The 22009-nt window shown below is 40.7% G+C and overlaps 1 protein-coding gene and 1 long non-coding RNA gene across 3 annotated transcripts; both read right to left on the reverse strand.

Moving 5' to 3' along the window:
- Positions 1–223: 223 nt before the first annotated feature.
- On the reverse strand, positions 224–13502 carry OSCP1 (organic solute carrier partner 1). Of its 2 annotated transcripts, XM_072136795.1 has the most exons (11): positions 13193–13502; positions 11275–11304; positions 8700–8854; positions 8426–8593; positions 7052–7132; positions 6789–6892; positions 6388–6516; positions 5885–5954; positions 5472–5611; positions 2997–3060; positions 224–453 (listed from the first exon to the last, which is right to left on the reverse strand). In XM_072136795.1, exons 1-11 carry the CDS (start codon positions 13302–13304, stop codon positions 337–339), a joined length of 1170 nt encoding a protein of 389 aa, XP_071992896.1. In that variant the 5' UTR covers positions 13305–13502; the 3' UTR covers positions 224–336. The 2 variants fall into 2 exon arrangements, with proteins under 2 accessions (XP_071992896.1, XP_071992897.1); XM_072136796.1 differs by lacking the exon at positions 11275–11304 and having other exon boundaries at positions 13193–13500.
- Positions 13503–14688: 1186 nt separating this feature from the next.
- On the reverse strand, positions 14689–19363 carry LOC140116621 (uncharacterized). Its single transcript, XR_011852860.1, has 5 exons — positions 19233–19363; positions 19054–19164; positions 17472–17608; positions 15145–15242; positions 14689–14799 (listed from the first exon to the last, which is right to left on the reverse strand). It is a non-coding gene; the product is annotated as an uncharacterized lncRNA (long non-coding RNA).
- Between the last annotated feature and the right edge of the window lie 2646 nt (positions 19364–22009).

The following is a 22009-nucleotide window of genomic DNA, read 5'->3' on the forward strand; positions in this document are numbered from 1 at the left end:
GTCACTTACATGGATTATTAAAACCACATTATCTACCTCAATTCACTGCCCTGAAAGCTGCCTTATTATCTTTACTATACTGGAATCAAGTAACATGGCAAATGGATAACGGAGAGCTGGGATAACATGATGGGCATTATTATGATGGAAATTGCATTTATACAGGTAGACTAACCTTTGTAAAAAAAACCTAAAATGTATCTTCCAATAAACACATTACATGTGAAGGAATCTAGTAAAGACCTCATATTGATAAATTACAAGAGAGAACAAGCATCTTGTATCCATATAAACTATATCCTTAGACATACATATAAATACACATAAATACTATTTTCACAGTCCATCCATTAGAGCTAGAAGATCCTCCCCCTTGCTGGAGCTCTGCACATGGGTGTCTTCAGACCGAAACTCGCCCATTATTCGAGTAAGTTCTTTGTTTCTTTCCTCGTCCTAGAAGATAAAGAATGTGTATACAGCCCGTGAATACCGGAGTGCAGCCTGTTGCCATTTGATTCTCGAACTTCTTCTGGGAGAAGAATGCAGCCTAACATATATTCTACCTGTCATCAGGATCACACATTTTTACCTAATGACGGGTTATTACAGCCTTTTTAATACTATTTCCCAATCTGCTTTTAAAATTAACATGAATACTTTCATTAATTAACATTGCTGCAAGCAAATCTCTGTCAGATCATAAAGCAAGGAGTATAAAAAAAGAAACTCTTACCGGAGCTCCCAATGATTCCAATACGGCTGTTGTTCAAAATTCCTTCAAAGATCTTCAATTATATTCTACCGATGAGGAAAGTTTTGCAACAAGATGTAGGTCACTATTCAGAACGTCCTTAAGGTGCAGTTTTCTCCTTAAACTCACTCAAAACCCAGGGTCGGGCGAGCGAGTGGAGCTGGCGTCCCGTTTTGTATACTGTTTTATGCGCATTTTAAACATATTCTTAAAAGTTATACTCACAAGAGTAAAATCCAAGGCTTTAAGAACGTACTATGCGATTTGGTGCCTACTTTCTCTTTTAGTTTTTGCTACTACACTGTTGAGTGAGTTTAAGGAGAAAACTGCACCTTAAGGACGTTCTGAATAGTGACATCTTGTTGCTAAACTTTCCTCATCGGTAGTATATAATTGAAGATCTTTGAAGGAATTTTGAACAACAGCCGTATTGGAATCATTGGGAGTTTTTTATACTCCTTGCTTTATTGTTTAAAGTGGGACTTGTTGGATCGGTCTCGGACTGTGGTGTTAGCTCCTGTGGTATGGAAGTGTGCTGCATGTTGTGTTTTTATAATTTCTGTCAGATCATGTTTGCATGACCAAGATCTGTGAGAGCAGTGAGGAGATAATGATAATGACACAAACTTGGACACCCCGACGATTCGATCCAGATTGCTGAGAGGGAGCCAAGTATAGTTTTATCTACTTTTAAAAGTGAGTGGAAGCAGTAATGTTAAAAGCAGAAAGGTTCCCCTGTCATTAGGTGAAAATGTGTGATCCTGATGACAAGTTCCCTTTAAAACACATACTGAACATAATGGGGCACAGCACTCAAGTCGCACTGTGCATGTTTTTCATGGCTAAAATGGCTTCCACGGGTATTTAAGAAGTGTCTACGCTACAATCGTGTCGCACGCAACCCTTTTGTGGCGCAGCTGCGCTGGCTTCCATGCGACAAATTAAGGTGTGTGGTGTAGGGCGGTCCGACTGATTCGGACTGAGAATCATATTTAACTTTCAAATTGTGTTGCATGCCCCATGTTAAAGGTGCACCACAAAAAAAGATGGTGAACTCTGTTGGACCAGTGCAGGAAGCAAGACATTCATGATTTCTGGTGCACAATCTTAGTGAATCGACGCACACATTATTATACACAGACAATGCACTTTCAGTAAACTCGAGTGACCTTGTAAGTAAACGTACCCCAATGTGCCTCACTGAAAGGACATTGAGATGCTACGGATGTTAAAAGGAAAGTTTGTTCCTTACCATAATAATAATAAATTATCATTGATATAGCTCCATCATATTCTGTAGCTCTTTACAGATCTTGGGGACATATGCAAGTAAAATACATGGGAAAAGCTGGCATGGGAATCTGCTGACTTTATGGACATGTTACATTATGTCATGATCTACAGGCTTTCAAAATTTGACTTTATTTTAAGAATGGAGACTGTATCATGATGGATCTAGGATCACCTTAATGATGAAATTGTCCCTAATTTAGCAGGTTTCCCTATAACCTTTGTGGTGTGTATTATAATATGACACTTGTGAAAAGAAATTAAGAGAAATGCTTGCCAATATTTGCAATCTGCAGAATGACCCTTTTTGCATAACAAAATGGATGCTACTCAGTCTGCTCCAACACCATGCACTTTTTTCGGGGCACCTTTAAAGGGGTTATCTACTTTCTGAAAATATCAATATGGTTTGTGTAATGAAAGTTATGGAATTTTCCAATATACTTTCTGTATCAATTCTGCACATTTTTCAAAATCTCTGCTTGCTGTCCTGCTATAAAAAGTTTTTATGTTTACTTCCAGTGGATAGAAATCTGTCCATGGTGATGTGAAGGAGGTGCAGGTGCACGAGCCGTTATTATCACACAGCTCTGATTACTCTCTCTGATAAGAACGGTTTGTGCACCTTCTTGTCCATCACATCACAATGGACAGATCTCTATCACTAGAAGTAAAAAGAGAAGCTTTGTAAAGAAAGAAAGCAAACAGAGACCTAGAATATCATGATGAATTGATACATAAAGTATATTGGAAAATTGTATAACCTTTCATTACAGTTCGTTTCATTAGTTCAGCCGCAGCACAAAAGGGTCACCTGCGACACAAACGTGGGGTAGACCCTTCTTAAATATATGTGCAAAGTCCGCCAGAAAATTGTCGCAAGGACCTTATTAAATGTGCCCCAATGATTACGATGTAGGATCATTAACTGATATAAAATTGGTACTTTACTTACTTCACTAGCTTGAATGTTGATAACTTTATAAGAAAGTTCCTCTGGCCTTGTAAGAGCTGCTTGCCTTGTTATAGAAAAACACAAGAAAAAATGTGTGATTAACAATGTCACAATATTACAGTGGTGCTTAAAAGTGACAGGAATTGTGCATAAGGTTTCATAATTATGAACAGATCCTTTCATATCTATAGCTTTCCTTGGTACTACTGGCGTAGAAGCACTAATAAATGTCCCCCATTGAATCAGATCAGGTAGTCTGCAATGTAGGCAGAATGCCAATGTGAAGGAAACCATGATGTTGTTTCGGACCCCTGAAGGGTACGCAAGGTCACTTAATTATTCTTTTTAGACACTCCGAGAACGCACAAGTTCTGAGAGGTGCAGGAAGTTATTTAAAGTTGTCCACACAACTTCCGGATATGGCACAACAATAAATCACAACCCTGAATGGCTAGAAGGCCCCTTTAACTAGTCTCAGTGAAACAGAACCATATCAAAACAAATAAGATGCCACCAGTTCTCCTTTAATATAAGCCGGGTCCATAACGGGACTATACAAGGTGAGGAACCAACCCGGTAGCATGTATATGACAGAGACACAGACGCTTGGATTTGTGAATAAAACAATATATGCAGTAGAGATGTATACAGTTAAACAGAGTACAAAATACAAAAGGTAGCACTACAAGTACCAGCAGTTCAGCAAGTTAGTCACCTTGTGTGTGGGCCCAATAGAACCTGATAGTCCACACCTTAAGATCTTCCTCTGCACTTCTTGGTATAATGGGTTCCCAGGCAAAGACAATGGGGATTCATAGGGGTCTGATTATATCAGGTGCAGACACACCTCAGTCCACCCCCAGGAGGGGTCATGGATCCCTCCTAACTGGTATTAAGTCAAGAACCCTGGAGAAGTCGTATGGGGCAGCGTTCTAGCATCATTGGATCCAGGCGAATCCCTGCATCGCATTGATAGCAAATGGGTCAGGTTTGGTATGTACCTATCCAGAGATATTTATATCTCTGGATCCAAAGATGCTAGAGCCCCGGGAATGGGGCCAGTGTGATTTCCCGACGAGAAGAAATCCAAGAATGTAGTTGCCCTTGAGCTGTGATGTCCCCAATCAACGTATTGGTTTAAGAGTTTTTATTACTCTGTCTCCTGTTTGAAAATGGGAGGAGATCCATGAAGACTAATCGGCTGCAGGGATCTTTTGAAGCTGCCCCTCCTGGAGTCCTGGATCGATCGTAAGCAAACTAGCTAGCTCAATTAGGACAATTAAGCTAAAGCTGGGGGGAAGTGGGGGATTTGAGTAGTATAAGGCCTCCCTCCCCGAGTCCCTATTTATCACAGCCAGAATCGTGTGCTGTGGACTTAAAGGGGTTTTCCCACAAACTAAAGCTAAGGCCTATCCATGGGCCTAACTTGCTGATCTGTGGGGGTCTCCGTGCTGATCAGCACTGATCGTTCTGCTCTATTAATCTCTAAGGAGCTGACGGAATTTGCCAAGCGCTGCATTTTCGCAATCTGTGGGAGTCTCAGCACTGAGAACCCCACTGATAAGCAAGTTAGGCCCTATCCACAGGATAGGATAGGATTTGATTCGTGGGAAAACCCCTTTAAGCTGAAGAAACCAAAATTGTTTTCAGTGGCCCAGCAGGTAAGGACTTTCAAAATCATTCAAAAACTAGTTGACCAAATGCCTTCTCACAATGATTATCTGGCTAATAAGATTTGTTTGATGTTGTCTATATTACAAGCATGGTAACTTGTCATGAAGCTTAAGAGAAGGTTTACAAATTAAAGAGGGTGACCACTAACAGCCCCAACTCTTTGCATCCCCTAATAGCTGCAACTCCAAGGATTCTGGTTTAGTCGGAATTTGCTACCATTCCTGAGCAACGATTGTCATTATTTTTTGGATTTCCACGGTCTGAGAAGGCCCAATACATAGTTAACTAAATAAGTTGGTAAAGTTGAACAAAAAAAAAACCTCACATTGTTGGAGGATCTAGTTTGGACATGCTACCATATGTTCTACAATTACTATCTTTCGTGTTAGGGTATTCCATAGTTTAACTACTCTGTGAAGAACCCTTTCCTTGACCGATATCTAAAAATTCCTTATGCAAATTTCTTGGAAAGAAAATATCATCATAGTTTTTATTTATATGAAAATGAACATCTAATCGGAACCCTGGGCGAGGTCACCAGATGTGGTACACATCTAACTTCTCCCAATCAGGCAGTACGATGAACCCATGTGAAGCTGAGCAAAACCGGGAATGGTGTGCCCTCGAAGAAAGACACTTTAACTATAAGGAAATATGTGGCCTGGGACATGTGACATGTCTCTTTTCATGTATAAATGTAACTGATCCATTCATATGTTACAATTACCAAAGATTGCCCAGTACAGATTTCTCCTCCTTTAAGCTACCTAAAGTAAATAAAAGGTTACAGTCCCCACTCACTCTTCTTCCTCGTCATTCGTGAATAGGTTCAGTCGGAAGCTGTGGTCTGTAGTAGAGGGCTTCTTAAGCTCCAAGCCACCCAGTAGCTGAGCAAGAAGATTCAGTTCTTCTTTAGCCAGAGGATTTGGTACTACATTCTCCTAATAAAGACCAAATAAAGATAAAGCTACATGCAAACAACTACAGAACTCAAACACTATGGCATTTTCTGATTACATCTCTTTAAAGGTCTGCAAAGATCATATTTAGTAGCCCCTCAAAGGTCTCATTCATTTAGAAGTATGAAAACATGGAATTATTAGTGCTCTATAAATAACTAATTAATAATACTAGCAATTCATCAATTATTAATAGTTTGTTTTTTTTTGTTTAGGGCTACTATTATCAGTCATAATATTAGTAAATTATGTTACCTTGGTGTGTGCTGCTGAACTTTTTAAGGTACCAGACATGTGAGTCTCCACAGAGCGGCTTACACTGTACCTGTCAATACATTTCCCATGGGATAACATAAGTGTTTTTATGGAAATTTTAACATTATCGGTTAGGCTCCTTGCACACGACCGGAAAATTTGGGCTGTATGCTACCTGCACCGTACCGTTCTAGTACGGGTAGTATAGAGCCTCATTCCTTCCAATGGGCAAAAAGTCCATCAATATGAATGGACGTATTGCCCACTGTAGAGTACCATCAACGGGAAAAAGATAGCACTTGCTGTATCTTTTCCTGTACGTACCAGTGACAGGCTTCACTCCTCCCTATGGAGAGCGGATGGGTGAGCAGCGCTCCCCCGCCCTTCTCCACCCGAATGTATCCTAGGCATGTCCCTGGGTGTAGCAAACATTGTGTGCAAGGAGCTTTTATGTATTCTATGGATTACTAGTTCAATTCAAGCTACATAGTTGCTATACTTACATATTTGTTCCCAGCTTCAGAACCCGGTCACCAAAAAGATCATAAGATCCTTCCCGTAGTGGACTGGCATAATTTCCACCATTCTGAAACTCTACTCTTTTCACCTCCTCTCCCTTAAAGCTGAATATTCTAGAGTCACAGAGACAAGTAAACAAATAGTGTGGAGAGCAACAATTTACAACATATAAAATGGTCATATTTTGTCTTACAATAATAACCCATATCCATGTACCCTATCAGAGTGCTTCAATATCATTGGTATATTCCTTTGGATCTTCCTCTATGAGCCAGAAAGGATCCTACACATCACATTGTCAACCACTAATTTGTGGGAAAAGAAGGACCAGATGCAGATTTGCCAAGCAAGAATTAGCCATATCATAGAAAATATCAGTGCTCACCTAATAAGTCCAGGCACCTCAGTGCCCCAAGGAACAGGGCCAGATGTTGGCAGAACAAAACGCCCATTGGAATTTTGAACTTTGTCTTTTAAGAAAATAGAAACCTAAAAAAAAAACAACAACAAAGAGATAAATCACCTAAACGGGTCTGGAGATAAGCACATTATACAAATACACTTATGTTAGTCCAAATATTGTATTGATACAATACAATACATTACAATATGGAAATCTACATTATGGTGTACAAATATAACACTCACCCTTATATGCATGTCCTGGAAGAAGATCAGCAAAGTCTGCCTAATAAGCTGAAACTCACCAGCGGGAAGACAGTTATACATCTGAAACAGAAACACAATATAAATTATGCGCCATTTCTTGTGACTGCAAGATTGTGGCTTCTGCAAGTGCACAAAAAAGTGTCCTCATACTTCTGTGCTCTTAGCTCACTGCATTAAAGGGGGATTCCCACAAAGACAAGTTTCTTATATGTACTCAGGATAACTAAATAACACTCTCTTATTCATTGTTATTAACAAAAATGCAGCATTTCACAGATATAAGTCCAATCTGTCTCTATCAGTCCTGGGGTATACAATTTCAGTTGCCCCTAGACACAACCATGTAACTTCTCTTAGGGTCGAGTGGCCATCTTGGATTCCTGTCAGACAGCCTGGAGCTGAGATTTCTGTGTCTTTTTGCTCTGAACCTGAAGGAACACCCTCTGCATGGAGCTCAGAGATCACTTCCTGCCAGGAGATTGTGAGCAGAGAAAAGCTGGGAAGGGGGATGCAGGCACGTATCTGGGAGATGTAGTAGAGCTCACAGTGTAACAGTCTGCAGCCTGTTTTGTCAGCCTATGTGTAAAAGGCATCTGTCTAATCTCTCTCTCTCTATGTGTCAGTGTGTTAGTACAGATAAAAGTGCTTATACACCTTGTACCTAATGTAACCACATTGGATAATACAGTAATTTGTCTGCTTAGAGTGGCCCAGCCCACACCCTGGGATTTTACACTGAGCAGTCTAGAGAGTCATAGGAGCTAAAACAGCAGTAATTAAGGTGTTCCCCATCACTAGGGAATTCAGATGTGAGAATTTTCTGTTGTGGGAAAACCCCTTTAAGATGCAGCAGGACAAAGCTGCAGCAGGATACTGGTTGATTACCACAGCATTGATACGATCGTGAGGACTTAACCCAATGCACTTTGAGAAGGTACAATCCAGGAATATAAATTCATTATTCAACAGTTTTGCAACTACTTTTCGTTTTTTTTTATGTAGTTTCCAGTGGCGGCCATCTTGGTGATAATTCTGCATACTTTAGAGAGGCCATAAAATTTTGTGAAAAATAAAATAAAACTATATAAGCTCCATTTTGTGACTAATGACATTGAATTTTGTTATATTCATTTATTTATATCATCATGGGTTTTTGTATCAGACGTTCATATTCCTGGAATACCCCTATAATACAATTTTTGGAAACGTAGGACCTTATTTGAACTTTTTTAAATCTAAATTTTATTTTAGATATGTATTTTTCAATTTTCTTTTAGGAATATAGAATGTCTAACCCCTCCCCCCCAAAAAAAAAATTTCTTTCTATGCACTCAATGACATACTCTATCTTACATCAATAAGTTGCCGGAAAGTCTCATCAACTTGATTTAAAATGCTTGGAGAGTCCCGGATGAAGTCTTTGATGGCATCCATGTGGTTAAACGTAACTAACAAGATGTCTTTGGGGCGAGGGCACAACAGAACTTGGTACTTGAAAGCCATAGTCATCAGGTCATATAACTGTTTGAATAAAAGGAAGAACATCATAGCAGAGCTGACCAGTACATTGTTGTCAGGGTCAGTCAGCAAATATGAGCTGACAAACATTCCCATACCCAATGCCTACCTTGTCCATGCTTGCTTGGTTAAGTCTCATAATAGATGCATGGGCAAGGCGGTCAAATACAGTCCTTAGGGCCTTTTTGGAGTACAGTTCCTGTGGTTTAAATAACTCCTCCATAAACTTCTTGTTAAACATGGTTGTGATGATATCATTCATGACTGTAATACAAACATTATGAAAAGTCTATTAGTCACTTAAGCTAAATTTCTCTTACAAGAATACTTTCAAGTGAACTACTGTTATCACATTGCCATACAAGTGCATACATAAAGTAGACATTTTATTATAGTCACACAAAGTCATTGTAACAATCAGAGAAATGTTTTTAATGCCAGGCAGGTAACCTGTCAGGAGCCACAACCAAATCAGACTGCAGCACCCTAATGATGTCTTTGGGGGTCCCATATAAGAGGCTTTCTATCACAACAAGTGGATCTTTTTCTAGCTTCTAAGCACACTGCCCAAAATACAAAATGATGTCACTTTGAAGCACAAGGTGCCCACAAATAACGAGCCCTTGTTAAGCTCTGTAAATGGAGAAATAATAAAAAAAAGATGTGGCTTTTGCAATGTGGGAAATTAAAACAAAAAAAGACAAATTTTGGTGGCCCGACTATCTCAACTTTGCAGAGTTAGTACATGGTTTTGGCTACTTGGTTTATTTATAGGAGCTTTGTGGTAATCAAACGGAGGATCAGCTTTGAGGGGGTTTTAGGTGCAGTTTTGTCAATTGAACAATTGAAAGACCTGAACTGAACGAGTGAATTTGATTTTGAAGGGGAAACCTGCTCCACAGATGTCATTCACCTGTTCAGTTCATGTTTTTCACCTGTTCAATTGATAAAACTGCACCTAAAAGCTGATGTGATGCAGTTTTAAGTGCAACATGTGACTGCACCCTCACATGTGGTACGCCCGGGCCAGGTGCGGGTGTAGCAGACGTTTGGCTGAAGAGGCGGAGGGATGTAGTGCAAGATAAAACATACTCTATATTTTTCACTCTATATTTTTTTGTGGTGACGGCACGGTACAGTCAGCATACGCGTGTGCTCACACTATGGTGCCACCCACTACACACTTCTATGGAGACTGTATGCTAGCCACTGTACATTAAGAACACGCATGTGATTAAGGGTGCACACTGCACCTGAAACGCGTAGGCCATTTCCTCTCACGAAGCAAGGTGTTATCGCATGGATGTTTTTACTGTATGCTGCTGGATTTTGGCAACCAATAAAGAATTGATATTGCACGTCCCTCGGTGTCGGAGTGAATTTTACTCTTCAGAATCTGTGCAATCGTCTTGGTCCAGAGGCACTCCCAAAACACGAGCCAACGAGAAGGTGAGCCATTGACCGCCCCTTTTTTCCTTTTTCTCAGTCAATGGCACAGTCTACAGTAAATTTTACAAGGCTGGTAAAAAAAAAAAAAAAAAAAATGGTGCAAAGTGTTCAAAAGGTGGAGGGGGGGGGGGGATTGCAATTTCCTGGCCATTCAACCCACTTGGATTTTTTTCTCCAGCTTCCTAGTACATAAAGTTTGTACCACATAAAACTAGCTCCCATATCCAAAACAATATTAAAGTGATTCAGTTTAGAGGGATTCTCCTCACTAAGGACATTTATTGCCAAGAAATAAATAAATGCTCAAAAGAACGTGTTATCTACTAGAGAAGCCATGATTGTTTATGAGTTCGCACTTTTCTACTTTACCGTCTCATATAATCTAGGATCTGTTAACATTACATTTAAGCCTCATGCACTCAAAAGTAGTTTTTAGAGTGTTCTAGACATTATTTCAACAGATAGAGCACGTCCCGGGGTATTTCTAAGGGCTTGTACACACAGTAGTGGCCCCACGTGGAACTGACTGTCCGAGCCACAAATTACATAGCAATTGTCTGTGCCTGTGCCTTGGAGCATAAGTTGAGCTCACACCACGGGCCTGTTGTTTTCTGCCCTTTATTCCACAGGTAGCCTTAAAGAGGACCTGTCACCATGACTTCGTGCCCCCATCCAAATATACCTACTAAATCTACTCCCCAGCCCCTTTCTAAAGCAGTCCATTTCATATCCCTGGCTTTAATCAAACTTCACTAATATAACATATTTATAGTTCTAATCGATGGACCAGCAATCTGGCTTATTCAATAGGGGGTTGTCCAGGCAGTCCTCTTTCTTCACAGGCTGCCACTCCCCCGGGCTCCAATTCTCGCTCTTGTGCACTAGATGCCGGAATGACGACTTCCAAAGCTCGCCGGGAATAACTGCGCATGCGCCGCCCCACAGACGACTCCTTTCCTCGAAGCTGGCAGCATGGGTGGCATCTATTGTGGAAACACTGCCGGCTTCATGCCATCACCTCTCACAGGGACTCACTGCACATGTGTAAACGCGAGAACTGGAAGCAGGGGGGAGTGACGGAGCATTGATAGATAACGTATTGTAAAAGGAGGAACTATAGTCCCATCACACTGCACTCATTTTACTAGTTATACTGGGAAGAAAGCAATGGAAAGTAGAGCTACAGCCATAAGCAATAAGCTAATAGGAGCCATCTTGTCTACAGCACCCCGTACCTCTTTTTCTTTCCTGATCTGTCCAGTCATCTATGTGGGGGAGGGTCAGAGAAAAGAAAACGGCAGGTGAAAAGATGGAGACAGAATCATTTTTAGATATATGTATCTGTGAAGAAAAGCAGGTACATAAAAAGAAACTATACCTGTTTAGAGCTACTTAGCAATACAATTTAGTATTTTTGATATCTAGAGACCAGCATAGAGCCATGTGAAGGAGGAGGGCTCCGCAGGTAGGCACTTTATTCACTATCACTGTAGACCAACCCAGAGATTGCTGCAACTTTCTCTACAAATATCAGTATGTGGGGAGTTTAAGATGGTTGGAATATAGGTGACATTTTCAATTTTTCATGAAATTCATTCAACAAAGCGCATGATATTCAGGTGTTGTGTCCATTAGACAGGAGCAGTAAAGCATCTGTTCTGTGCTTTCGTTTTGTGATTTACACTTGGGACTGAAGCATGGTCGGTCCATAAATCAGAGATTTAAAGGAAACCTACCACTTGAAGTGGCAGGTTTCAGATGGAAATACCGAGCACCAGCTCAGGGTGAGCTGGTGCCAGAGCTGATTTTTGTTAGTGTTTTAAACCGCTGTATTGCGATTTAAAACACTTTTTAAACTTTATAGCCGGCGCAGGCAGGTACGCGCTCGGCGCTTACCATGCGCGCGACCGTGTGCGCAGCTATATAGGAAGTGAAGGAGAGCCGCGCGCATGGTAAGGGCCGAGCGCGTACCTCCCTGCGCCGGCTATAAAGTTTAAAAAGTGTTTTAAATCGCAATACAGCGGTTTAAAACACTAACAAAAATCAGCTCTGGCACCAGCTCACCCTGAGCTGGTGCCCGGTATTTCCATCTGAAACCTGCCACTTCAAGTGGTAGGTTTCCTTTAATGCACAGGACTCCCAGCTTCCCTGTAAATCATGATACAGTGTCGGCGCTGCTGTTTTGCTGTGAAGAAGGGACTTCTTGTATTATATATGATAAGGACAGAGTCCTGTCCTCTGCACCGTGGTCAGTCCTTGGATTTTGGCCAGCACACATTCCACGATTCATGGACATGCTTGTCCGTTTCAGCCCTTTCACACTTTGTACAGAAGGATGAGAACTTGGCTTGTGCATTTCTGAAGCTTGATCCGGCATCAGATAGAGTGGCATACAGTGGTGTAACTAGAAGCTGATGGGCCCCAGTGCAAAGTCTGTGCCAGGCCCCCAAATATAATGTATGGTTTATAGCAGTGATGGCTAACCTATGGCACTGGTGCCAGAGGTGGCACTCGGAGCCCTTTCTGTGGGCACCCAGGCCATCACCAGAGATGACTCCAGGTATCTTCCTGCAGTCCCAGACAGCCCAGGACTTGCTGTGCACAGAGCTATTATAAAGTGACAGCTGTACGTGGGACTATTTTCTGCTTTATTGGTGTCCTCAGGTGCTTGTATCAATGAAAGCTGTGACAGAGAAGGGAGTATAAATCACAAATTACATTTCTGTGTTGGCACTTTGCGATAAATAAGCGGCTCTTTGTTGTAGTTTGGGCACTCAGTCTCTAAAAGGTTCGCCATCACTGGTTTATAGTAATAGTCTTCTCATATGGGAAAGTGACACCATAAGGGCCCCCTAAACCTCTTGGGCCCGGGTGCGACCGCAAAGCTCTGCACTCCCTAAAGTCACGCCCCTGGTGGCACGTGTGGATAACCCACAGTAAATATTCCTTGTGTCCCCGGACTGATAAACAACTGTCTTTGTCGCCCGAAGGAACCAGTTTCTGTACAGCCTTCATTTATAAACCTAATATAAGAAATATATCATGTGCAGTGGTGGTTCATCAGTGCTCCAGTAAAAGTCTGCAGCCCAAGTAGAGACAGTCGTGTGACCATAACATAAATGAAGGAGCAGCCATCTTTCTGGAGCCACTCACCCTTCTTGGCTTTATCCGGGGGGATGTTCTGAGCTCGGAGCCGCTGGTCCAGAATATACAGCATCTCCCCTCCAAGGTTGATGAAGAGGAGCGGCAAAGTGCGGAGAGACATGGCCGGGTGGCGCGGCAGTCACCGGAGGAGCAGCAGGGGCTTATTGCAGAAGGCGTCTCCGGGCTCTCCTGCTAATGGAGGAGGCTCCGGTCACCGATTCTCCGCGATCGCTTGTCAGAGCTCCCTGGTGTTTCAGGCCTCAGACGCCGCGACTCCGTTGCTAGGTTCCGGGCTCAGCCAATCACAGAGTACCTTGCTAATGCTGCGGCTCTTAAAGGGACTTGCTCCTTTCTGCTGACGTAAAATGGCGCCAAGCTTATGGCTGTAAATAAACCTTATGAAACAACTGTGTCCGTGTCTCCTCTCTATCTCTAGTCTGTGGATCACTGATGGCTTTCCAGCTCATTGCTTTTGGCCTCTATGTCTCGACTAGCAGGGGCTAAGGTTTCTAGCTGGACTCTACATATTGTTACAGACCAAATTACTATAATTTATGGCATAAAGTGGCATGAATTATAGCTATAGTCTGCACCTGTTCTTTGCTAGTGTAGATTTGGATTTTAGACACATGAAATGCAACTAATTTATAAGGATACACAGTAAATGCTTTAAAGGGAACCTGTCATCAGAAAGGTAATTTTATATAATGACCGTTTCCAATAGCCTCTGTTTAAAAAAATGCCTTTGTCGTGCATCTTAATAATTCCACATTTTTTTACCTGTTCCTTTAACATTGCCTGGCTCCCTGCCAGCAGTGTGTTCAAATGAACTTCTCCTCAATCCCATTTCTCTTCCCCTGTTTAAGTCAGGTCACTGCCGCAATCTGTTCTTATTTGAACAGCCCCAACCAAGAAACAATTAAAAAATTATTCAGATGCAATACAACATGCAGTAGGCTATTGGAACCTGTCGTCATGTAAAAATGACCTTCCTTTAGCAGGTTCCCCTTGAAGTGTTCTTCTGAATAGTAGCTTCTCTCAGTGCTTTGTGGTCACTTATTATGATCCACACTTGCTTTTGGCTTTGAAAACTGCATATAAAAAACTGAATGTGTGAACGCACCCTCATGATGCATTCAAAAGTTCAGTTTTTCAGATGCAGTTTTAGAAGCCAAAAGCAGGTGTGGATCATAATTTGTTTTGGACGGGAAACTGCATCTGAAAAACTGGAATTGTACATGCACCCTCAATTTCTAAAGTCCCAAAATAGAGACTGTACCTGCATTTTATGATCATTAAATGGTATACAAGGGATGAACAGCGGGAAATCCCATTTCAGGACCTTACCACGGTTACCATGCTGCAACACATAGGGGGATTCACTGTCCCACATTCTGTAAATCATGAGAGGTATCAGCAGTATAGAAGAAAATATCATTATTCCCTTTACCATGGAATAGTGCTATATAGTGAATAAATCATATATGAAAGAATAGAACACAACAGAAAGAAATAAAGTAATTTATTGTCATACACGTTGAAATTTTATATTCTGAAGAAACACATTTAACAGTAAGCCGCAGGTTGTTTCTGATGTCATGGGATGTTGTATCAACCTATGTAAAATACACACAAAAAAATTGTGTAAGAATATTTTAAGAATCACATTCTACAAGTGGCAGTTTAGTCAAATGGAAACTTTGCCAACATATGGAAGAGCTAAGAAATAGTTGCTCTAGTAAACTTGGCTTGTATTAATTATGATAATGAATCATAATATTGTGTACAGTATATTGGACCAAGTTGTCTCCTTCAAAGATACTATAATTATATCTACTTTTATATCACTGAGGGTCAGTCACTGGAGATGAACCCAAATAAAATTAGAATATTTAGCACTAATGACAATTAGAGATTCAGATTCACTTGCCAGAATGTAAAATATTAAATTTGAGACCAACCTTGCAGTTTAATGCTGACGTTTTATTTCCCGAGCCATTCTGCACATCTCACACCATCCACAGAATAACATCATCAGGCCATCATTGCATACAGTACCCTAAAAAGTTAATGAATACTTCTAGGTCTTATTTAGAAGGAACTTGTCATCAGGGGATTCATTTTTACCTACAGACAGGTTCCAATAACCTATGGCAATTTTCTTGTGCCCTCCTCCTCTACTCAGTAGCAGGCAGCAGGAGAGAGGCTGAGGAAAGGATTGATGAGAAGACGAGGGGTGCGGTAGAACAAAGATCCTCTACCCCCGAGATTCATCACACGCTACTGTCAGGGAGCCAGGTAGTGTCAACTAATCCATTTAAAAGTACTGGATTTATTAATTTTGGTGACAATGGAATTTTTTAAATTAACATGCCATATGCTATTGGAACCAGTCTTCAGGTGAATATGACCTTTCTGATGACAGGTTCTCTGTAGGTTTGTGTCCTTTTTTTGGGTCCAAAATGATAACAATGTCTTTAAGAATGTGGTGCACATGAAAGACAATAAGCCTACAGTCATGGTTTACTCTGCATTGTTCGACTTTTCAAAGTTTTTAAGTGAAGTTTATAAAAAAAATGCACCCTAACTGCAAAAGAAAATATGATATCATGGTGTTGCATTGATATATAACGGATATATAAAAAAATGACAGGATACATTGCCATACCATTGTATTCGCAAGATGAGGGCAGTTAAACTGCTAGACCCTTGGATTTTGACATATTACCACAAACTGTCTGTTAAATATTGTGTAAGGTTTTTATTTTAGAAAGCAGCTCTGTCAACTCATTTAGGTGACCATACGGTAAGATTATTAGCCCTAATTTAGGCTGGGCACTGTTATACATTGTAATTTTGTCACCTGTTCATGTATTCAAGTGCCTCTTTGGATTTGTTTTCTGGAATAGCCTCTCCTCAGTGCAAGACATATGAAAGCCACATACATTTTTCAAAAATCACATGAAAGACTCCCAATAAGATTCTATAGTCTGATGAGGCGAAGATTCAACATTTTTATTAATATTAAGCAGTATGTGTGGAGAAAACCAGACACTGCTCATTACCTGCCAAATACAATCCCAACAGTGACACATGGCAGCATCATACTATGGGGTGTTTTTCAGCAACAGGGACAGGATGACTGGTTGCAATTGAAGGAAAGATGAATGTGGCTAAGTACAGAGATATCCTGGATGAAATCCTCTTCCAACAAGACAATGGGGCAGATTTACTTACCCGGTCCTGTCGCAATCACACGGTGCTTTGTCCGACGAGGATTGGGGTCTGCCAATTTCCTGCAGGTGTCGCTTGCATGCTGAGATCCGCCGGAGTTCACCTTCTTCTTCCTGGTGCATGTGAGTGCTTGATCTTGCGACACAATTTCATTTTTAAACTCCACGGTTTGTCCGAATCCGTCGGTTTGTCCAACGGCACGCTCCCCCATTTTTTTACGCAAGCAAGCAGCGCCGATGCGCCACAATCCGATCACATGCGCTAAAAACCCGGGGCAATTCAGAGCAAATTGGAAATATTCGGGTAACCCGACAGAATCGCGGTCCACGGACCCTTAGTAAATGAGCCCTCATGACCCTGAGCACACAACTAAAATAACAAAGCAGTAGCTTCAGAACAACTCTGTGACCATTTCTGATTGGCCCAGCCAGAGCCCTGACCTAAACACAATTGAGCATCTCTGGAAAGACTTGAAAATGGTTGTCCTCCAATATTCACAGTCCAACCTGAGGGAACAAGAGAGAATCTGCAAGGAAGAATGGCACACTCAATAATGAGAAAAGGGTCTGAATAATAAATTAAAAAAAATCTCTCTTTTTTCTGTCAAGATGGGGTGCAGAGTGTACATTAATGAGAAAAATTTACTGTATTGATCTTACTTATTGGCTGCAATGAAACAAAGAGGGAAAAATCTTTCCATACCCACTGTAGGTCCAGGGGAACAGCCTAGCCAGACAACACCTCTTTCTTAACAGATAGAGCTTTCCTATGTCATTACCCATAGGCTTCCATTGTACAAAGTTTACTGCATGGGACAAATGACGGCCTCTATCTTTCTCATTTAGAAGTTTAGCAGACAAAAACTAGATCTGATATTGTTGACCAAATGTTTCTTTTGACTACAGTTTTTTTCAACCAACTCAGACGCCACAAGAAGAAAATATTAAGAAAGGTTGACCATTTCTGGCTTATTTTATACTATGCAGAAATTTTCTTATACATTTAATATATAATTACTATAATTATTTTGTACTTGCACAGAATCAATACTTACTCTGATGCCATAAGTAAGTCGCATGTGTGTACGCATTGCAGTCATTCCACCTGGAACACAGGGCAATAGGCAGTGTTCCCCATATTTGTTGGCTAAGTAGCAGCCAAAGCATGATGGAAAGCAGAGTGCAAAAAGACCTGTAAGTGTAAAAATAGATGAATGATCTAGGAATCACATGGAAAATAACCAAATCTGTTGCATAAAAAAAAAAAATCCACAGTCATCTTAAACATGCAGTGCTGTGGCAGAATATAAAGCAGGATAGCTGATCAGACCAATATATTTTAGGAATCTGCTGGGTGGTCCTACTCAGGAATTGACAGTCCTATAGGAAAGGCCGTCATTCACCCAATAGGACCACACATTGGACTCTTTAGTATTCAAGGAGCAAAAATGGAATCTTCTCTAATTGTGTACCATTCTGTCTATAGATTACACAATGAGACAGCTAAAATGACTACTGATTTGCAACTTATTGTAGTCATACATCATATGATTAGAGTTGGTTTATTCTTTCTCTTTGAAGATGTGGAATGTATTTATTCCTAGTTATTATCATGCTGTGCATCCTCAGTGGTAAATATGCCCAAACTATGCAAAATTCTGAATGGTTCTTTAAAGAAAGATAGAATAATTGATTCATTTACTGTAGATTTTCCAGTCACATCTCATGTATTTATTCCAATCCTAAAATATTAAAATATTTTTTGCATCAGTTTTATTAAAATACATTTTTCTATTGTGTGTTTTTCCTTATTTTAACACTGCCTTCCCGAACCAGTCTTATTCAAATAGCATATTTAAGGGTTTTAGTTATGTCAGTTCTTGCACCTCTTTTCTCAAGGCTGTGCAGATTTAGTTCCTTAAAGGGCACCTACCACCACGATTCTACCTATATAGGTAGAACGGGTGGTAGGTGGATGAATAGGATGTGAGGATAGCCCTTTTTTGGGCTAATCCTCACGTCCCGGCTATCCTTTTGTAAACTTTAATGCCTGTATATGCTAATTTTTTTAAGCGGCTACTGGGGCGTGGAGTAGCCGGACATGAGGCTACTAGTCACGGCTACTACACGCCCCAGTGGCCTCGTTCCTCCGCCTACCATGTAATCTTCGGTGCGCAGCTCCCCGTAGCTGCGCGCCCTCGTCTGAATACCCTGCGTTCTGCGCATGTGGGTACTCGGACGAGGGTGCACAGCTTCGTGGAGTAGCCGCGACTAGTAGCCTCATGTCCGGCTACTCCACGCCCCAGTAACCGCTTAAAAAAATTAGCATATACAGGCATTAAAGTTTACAAAAGTATAGCCGGGACGTGAGGATTAGCCCAAACAAGGGCTATCCTTACGTCCCATTCATCCACATACCACCCGTTCTACCTTTATAGGTAGAATCGTGGTGGTAGGTGCCCTTTAAGTTACAATTTATGGAGCTAACTATAAAGAAGTGGGAAGAATACAGTGTTCAATGAAGAATAGCTGCTGTTACCTTGTATGTACCTGCTCATCTTACATGCATGTATCTCTATAGCAGTAAGACACACAATGAAAATACAGTATAGAGTATGCACAATTAGGTTTACTTACAAAGGCCACAGTCGGCACAACAATCACACAGTTTGCTGCTCCACTCTCCCGAAGGAGACATCATTCCCGGTTGGGCATGTCCAGGTTGCTGGGTAATCAGTGACATTGTAGCTGCGGAAAGACATCAGTTGTTAGCTCTATAATGAGTGTAGCATGCAGAAGAAAGAGCAGAAACTTACCTTCTTTATAAGACGTGCTGCTCTAAAGTGATGGTATGAATGGATGGCCCACAAAAGGAGTAGTCAATTTAACTACTGAACAAGAGGAAATTAGAAAAGGAATGTGTTAAGGCAACACTTGATTACTTCATTTACATGAATTCATCTCTTGACCAGTTCTGCTTTCTTCATGTGAACAGTTTGAATAGAATTTCGGTCCTATGATTTTAAATCTTGCTGTGTATGTGGCTGTTTTGGCAACTTCACCACCGAACCTCTATGGAAAAATTTGGCTACTATGATAAATGGGAGGAAAAATGGTGTTGGATTTTTCAATTTTCTTTTGCACAATTTGTTACAATATGAAACAGGACAATGCAATACATGGGGTTATTTGTCATTGGTTTTGCTTGGCTTTTTTTTACATAAAATTTGCCTTTTGACATGAAATCAGTTTTTTTGCAACTTTTTTATGTCAAAAAGTCGCACAATTCTTGCCACTGGAGCATAAAAGCACTAACCGACAGAGCTCCTTAAACAGTGACAGAACTGTCCTGAGAATCCAATCTAATAATAAATAACCCCATATATCAAATTTTATAATACTGTATATACTCAAGCATAAGCTGAGGTATTTTACCACAAAAAAAATCTGGGAAACGTATTGACTCCAGTAGTTTCCCCTCATCAATAAAATGTCCACAGCAGAGTTCTCCCATTAGCGTAATGTCTATAGCAGAGTGTCCCCTTAACGTTATGTTCACAGCACAGTGCCCGCCCGGCGTCTTCTTCTCCCCGTAGCAGGTCTTTAGGTTCCCGGGCCAGGCCGGCGATGCACATCTATGCAAAAAATTGTGCTGAAAATGGCGGCTTTTGCTCGATTATATATGGTATGTATCTATATAGCTTATCATGTATCCAGCAATCTTCCTACTAATTAGGACTGTAGCCGGAGGCTATCTGCACATAAAAAATTGTCAAACGGCGGCAGTTGATGGAATTGGCATTCAGCTGAATGAATGACTGACATCCTCTGTGAATAGACCCATAGAAATCAATAGGTCGGCATGCTGTATGCCAGAGATGGCATTCAGAGCCTTTTATGTGGGCACCCAGGCCTTCACACCAACACAGAGTTTGCCAGCTATGACTCAAGACTTCCTCCTGTGGTCCAAGACAGCCCAGGACGTGCCATGTTCAGCGCTATTTTAAAGCCACATCCTTGGCTGCCAGGACTGCAGGAGGAGTGAGAAGGTGTGGAGAGATGGATTGGAATTTGAGCTCCTGCTCTGTTTTTTCCTCTTCAGGGGGCCCTGGAGGGAAGCTAGAATCCAAATTTCTCCATCATCTTTCTGTTGTATAGGCAAATTCAGGACACCAATATGTTTAAAACCTGTGATACAGCAGGGATCAATAAGTTACTGCTTAAATTGTCATGTTGGCACTTTGCGACATACAAGTGGGTTTTGGTTGTAGTTTGGGCACTCTGTCTCCAAAAGGTTCGCCATCACTGAGATAGGGCATTAAATACATTTTAATAAAGGGGTAATAAAATAGCTATTGTAACTGCATATCACAAAAAAGAAATTTCCGGATCCAGCTAGGTGCAGATTAAAATCACCTTTATTTGATTATCAGGGCATCCATCAGATAAAATACAGGTGGCATGGTATAATCGTCAACGCGTTTCTAGCACATACAAGTGCTCTTAATCAGGAAATTTCTTTTTTGTGGACTACATCGCCCAGCAGCAGGGTGGATCCGTGCTAGCGGACTAAGTTGCCGCATGATCCAGGTGAGCTGGAGGACTTTTTGTATATATACTATTGTAACTGCATATACCTTACAGTGAGGAAATAAAAAGAATTATCTAAACCATCTGCCCCTATTGTAGCAGGGGTGTAGATTTAACCCAAACCCCCCCCCCCCAATCTTTGGGCAAAATAATAGCCCCTAACCAATATTGTGATGAGTCTTCTGGGACTAAATGTATTACTTTACATGGTAGTTTTAAATGTGCAAATACATAATGTAATATTTGGCAATGTACAGTAGTAATTTTTTATAGTATTTCCTTAAGATCAAAATTGATACTTTTTGATCATATATTCTCCATGGGATACCAAGTCTTCCGGTTTCAGTGGTTCTATTTAAACATGTGTCAAACATTCTTTATATGCTACGACTAGGAATCTTTTTTGATTTGAAACTCTTCAGAATTTATTTCTTGCATACCTGATGTTTTTATTCCTATGAAATAAAGAAGATGTTTTTAACCTATAATTCCTCTTTTTCTGAACTATACTTAGCTGGATCTGTTTTTTGTATTGGATTCATTCTGACCACGGCTCAGCTTTATGCTGTTCTGTGCAAAGACTGCCTTCAGCTGTTCAAGCATTTGGGTAAGGCGATTTTTGTCTTTGTTGTATGCATTTTTGTTAATGCCTAGGCGGCTGGAAACACATGCACACCACCTTTTACAGTTTCTTAATTTGCTAAAGTTTAGACACGTAATTTTCTTTCACATATACTAGAACTTGCGTGCTTAGTGGGTCAGTAACTTGGGGTTAGTTCTAGACCTATTAAAAAGATCAGAAATTGTCCTTTACAATTTGTACTTTCAAAAGGTGAGAGTCTACGGTTACTAATTAGTTTTCTTATCTGCTTATATCAACAAAAGACTGTTACGGTAAGAAAGTAAAGTAGACAGGCAAAGAATTTATATGTATCAACACAAATAAACTACTATTACTGCTTTTTTTTTTTTTATTAATTGTAACAAACCATTAACCAGCAAA

This window comes from Engystomops pustulosus, chromosome 2, assembly GCF_040894005.1.
Source record: "Engystomops pustulosus chromosome 2, aEngPut4.maternal, whole genome shotgun sequence".
In the NCBI taxonomy this organism is placed as follows: domain Eukaryota; kingdom Metazoa; phylum Chordata; class Amphibia; order Anura; family Leptodactylidae; genus Engystomops; species Engystomops pustulosus.

Excerpts from the sequence above, each read along its gene's own strand:
- OSCP1 (XM_072136795.1), bottom strand. The coding sequence starts at position 13,304 with ATGTCTCTCCGCACTTTGCCGCTCCTCTTCATCAACCTTGGAGGGGAG. Across the intron at positions 8,594-8,699 it reads ACCAAGCAAGCATGGACAAG|TTATATGACCTGATGACTAT; the intron begins GTAGGCATTGGG and ends TTATTCAAACAG. Across the intron at positions 6,517-6,788 it reads GAGGTGCCTGGACTTATTAG|AATATTCAGCTTTAAGGGAG; the intron begins GTGAGCACTGAT and ends CTGTGACTCTAG.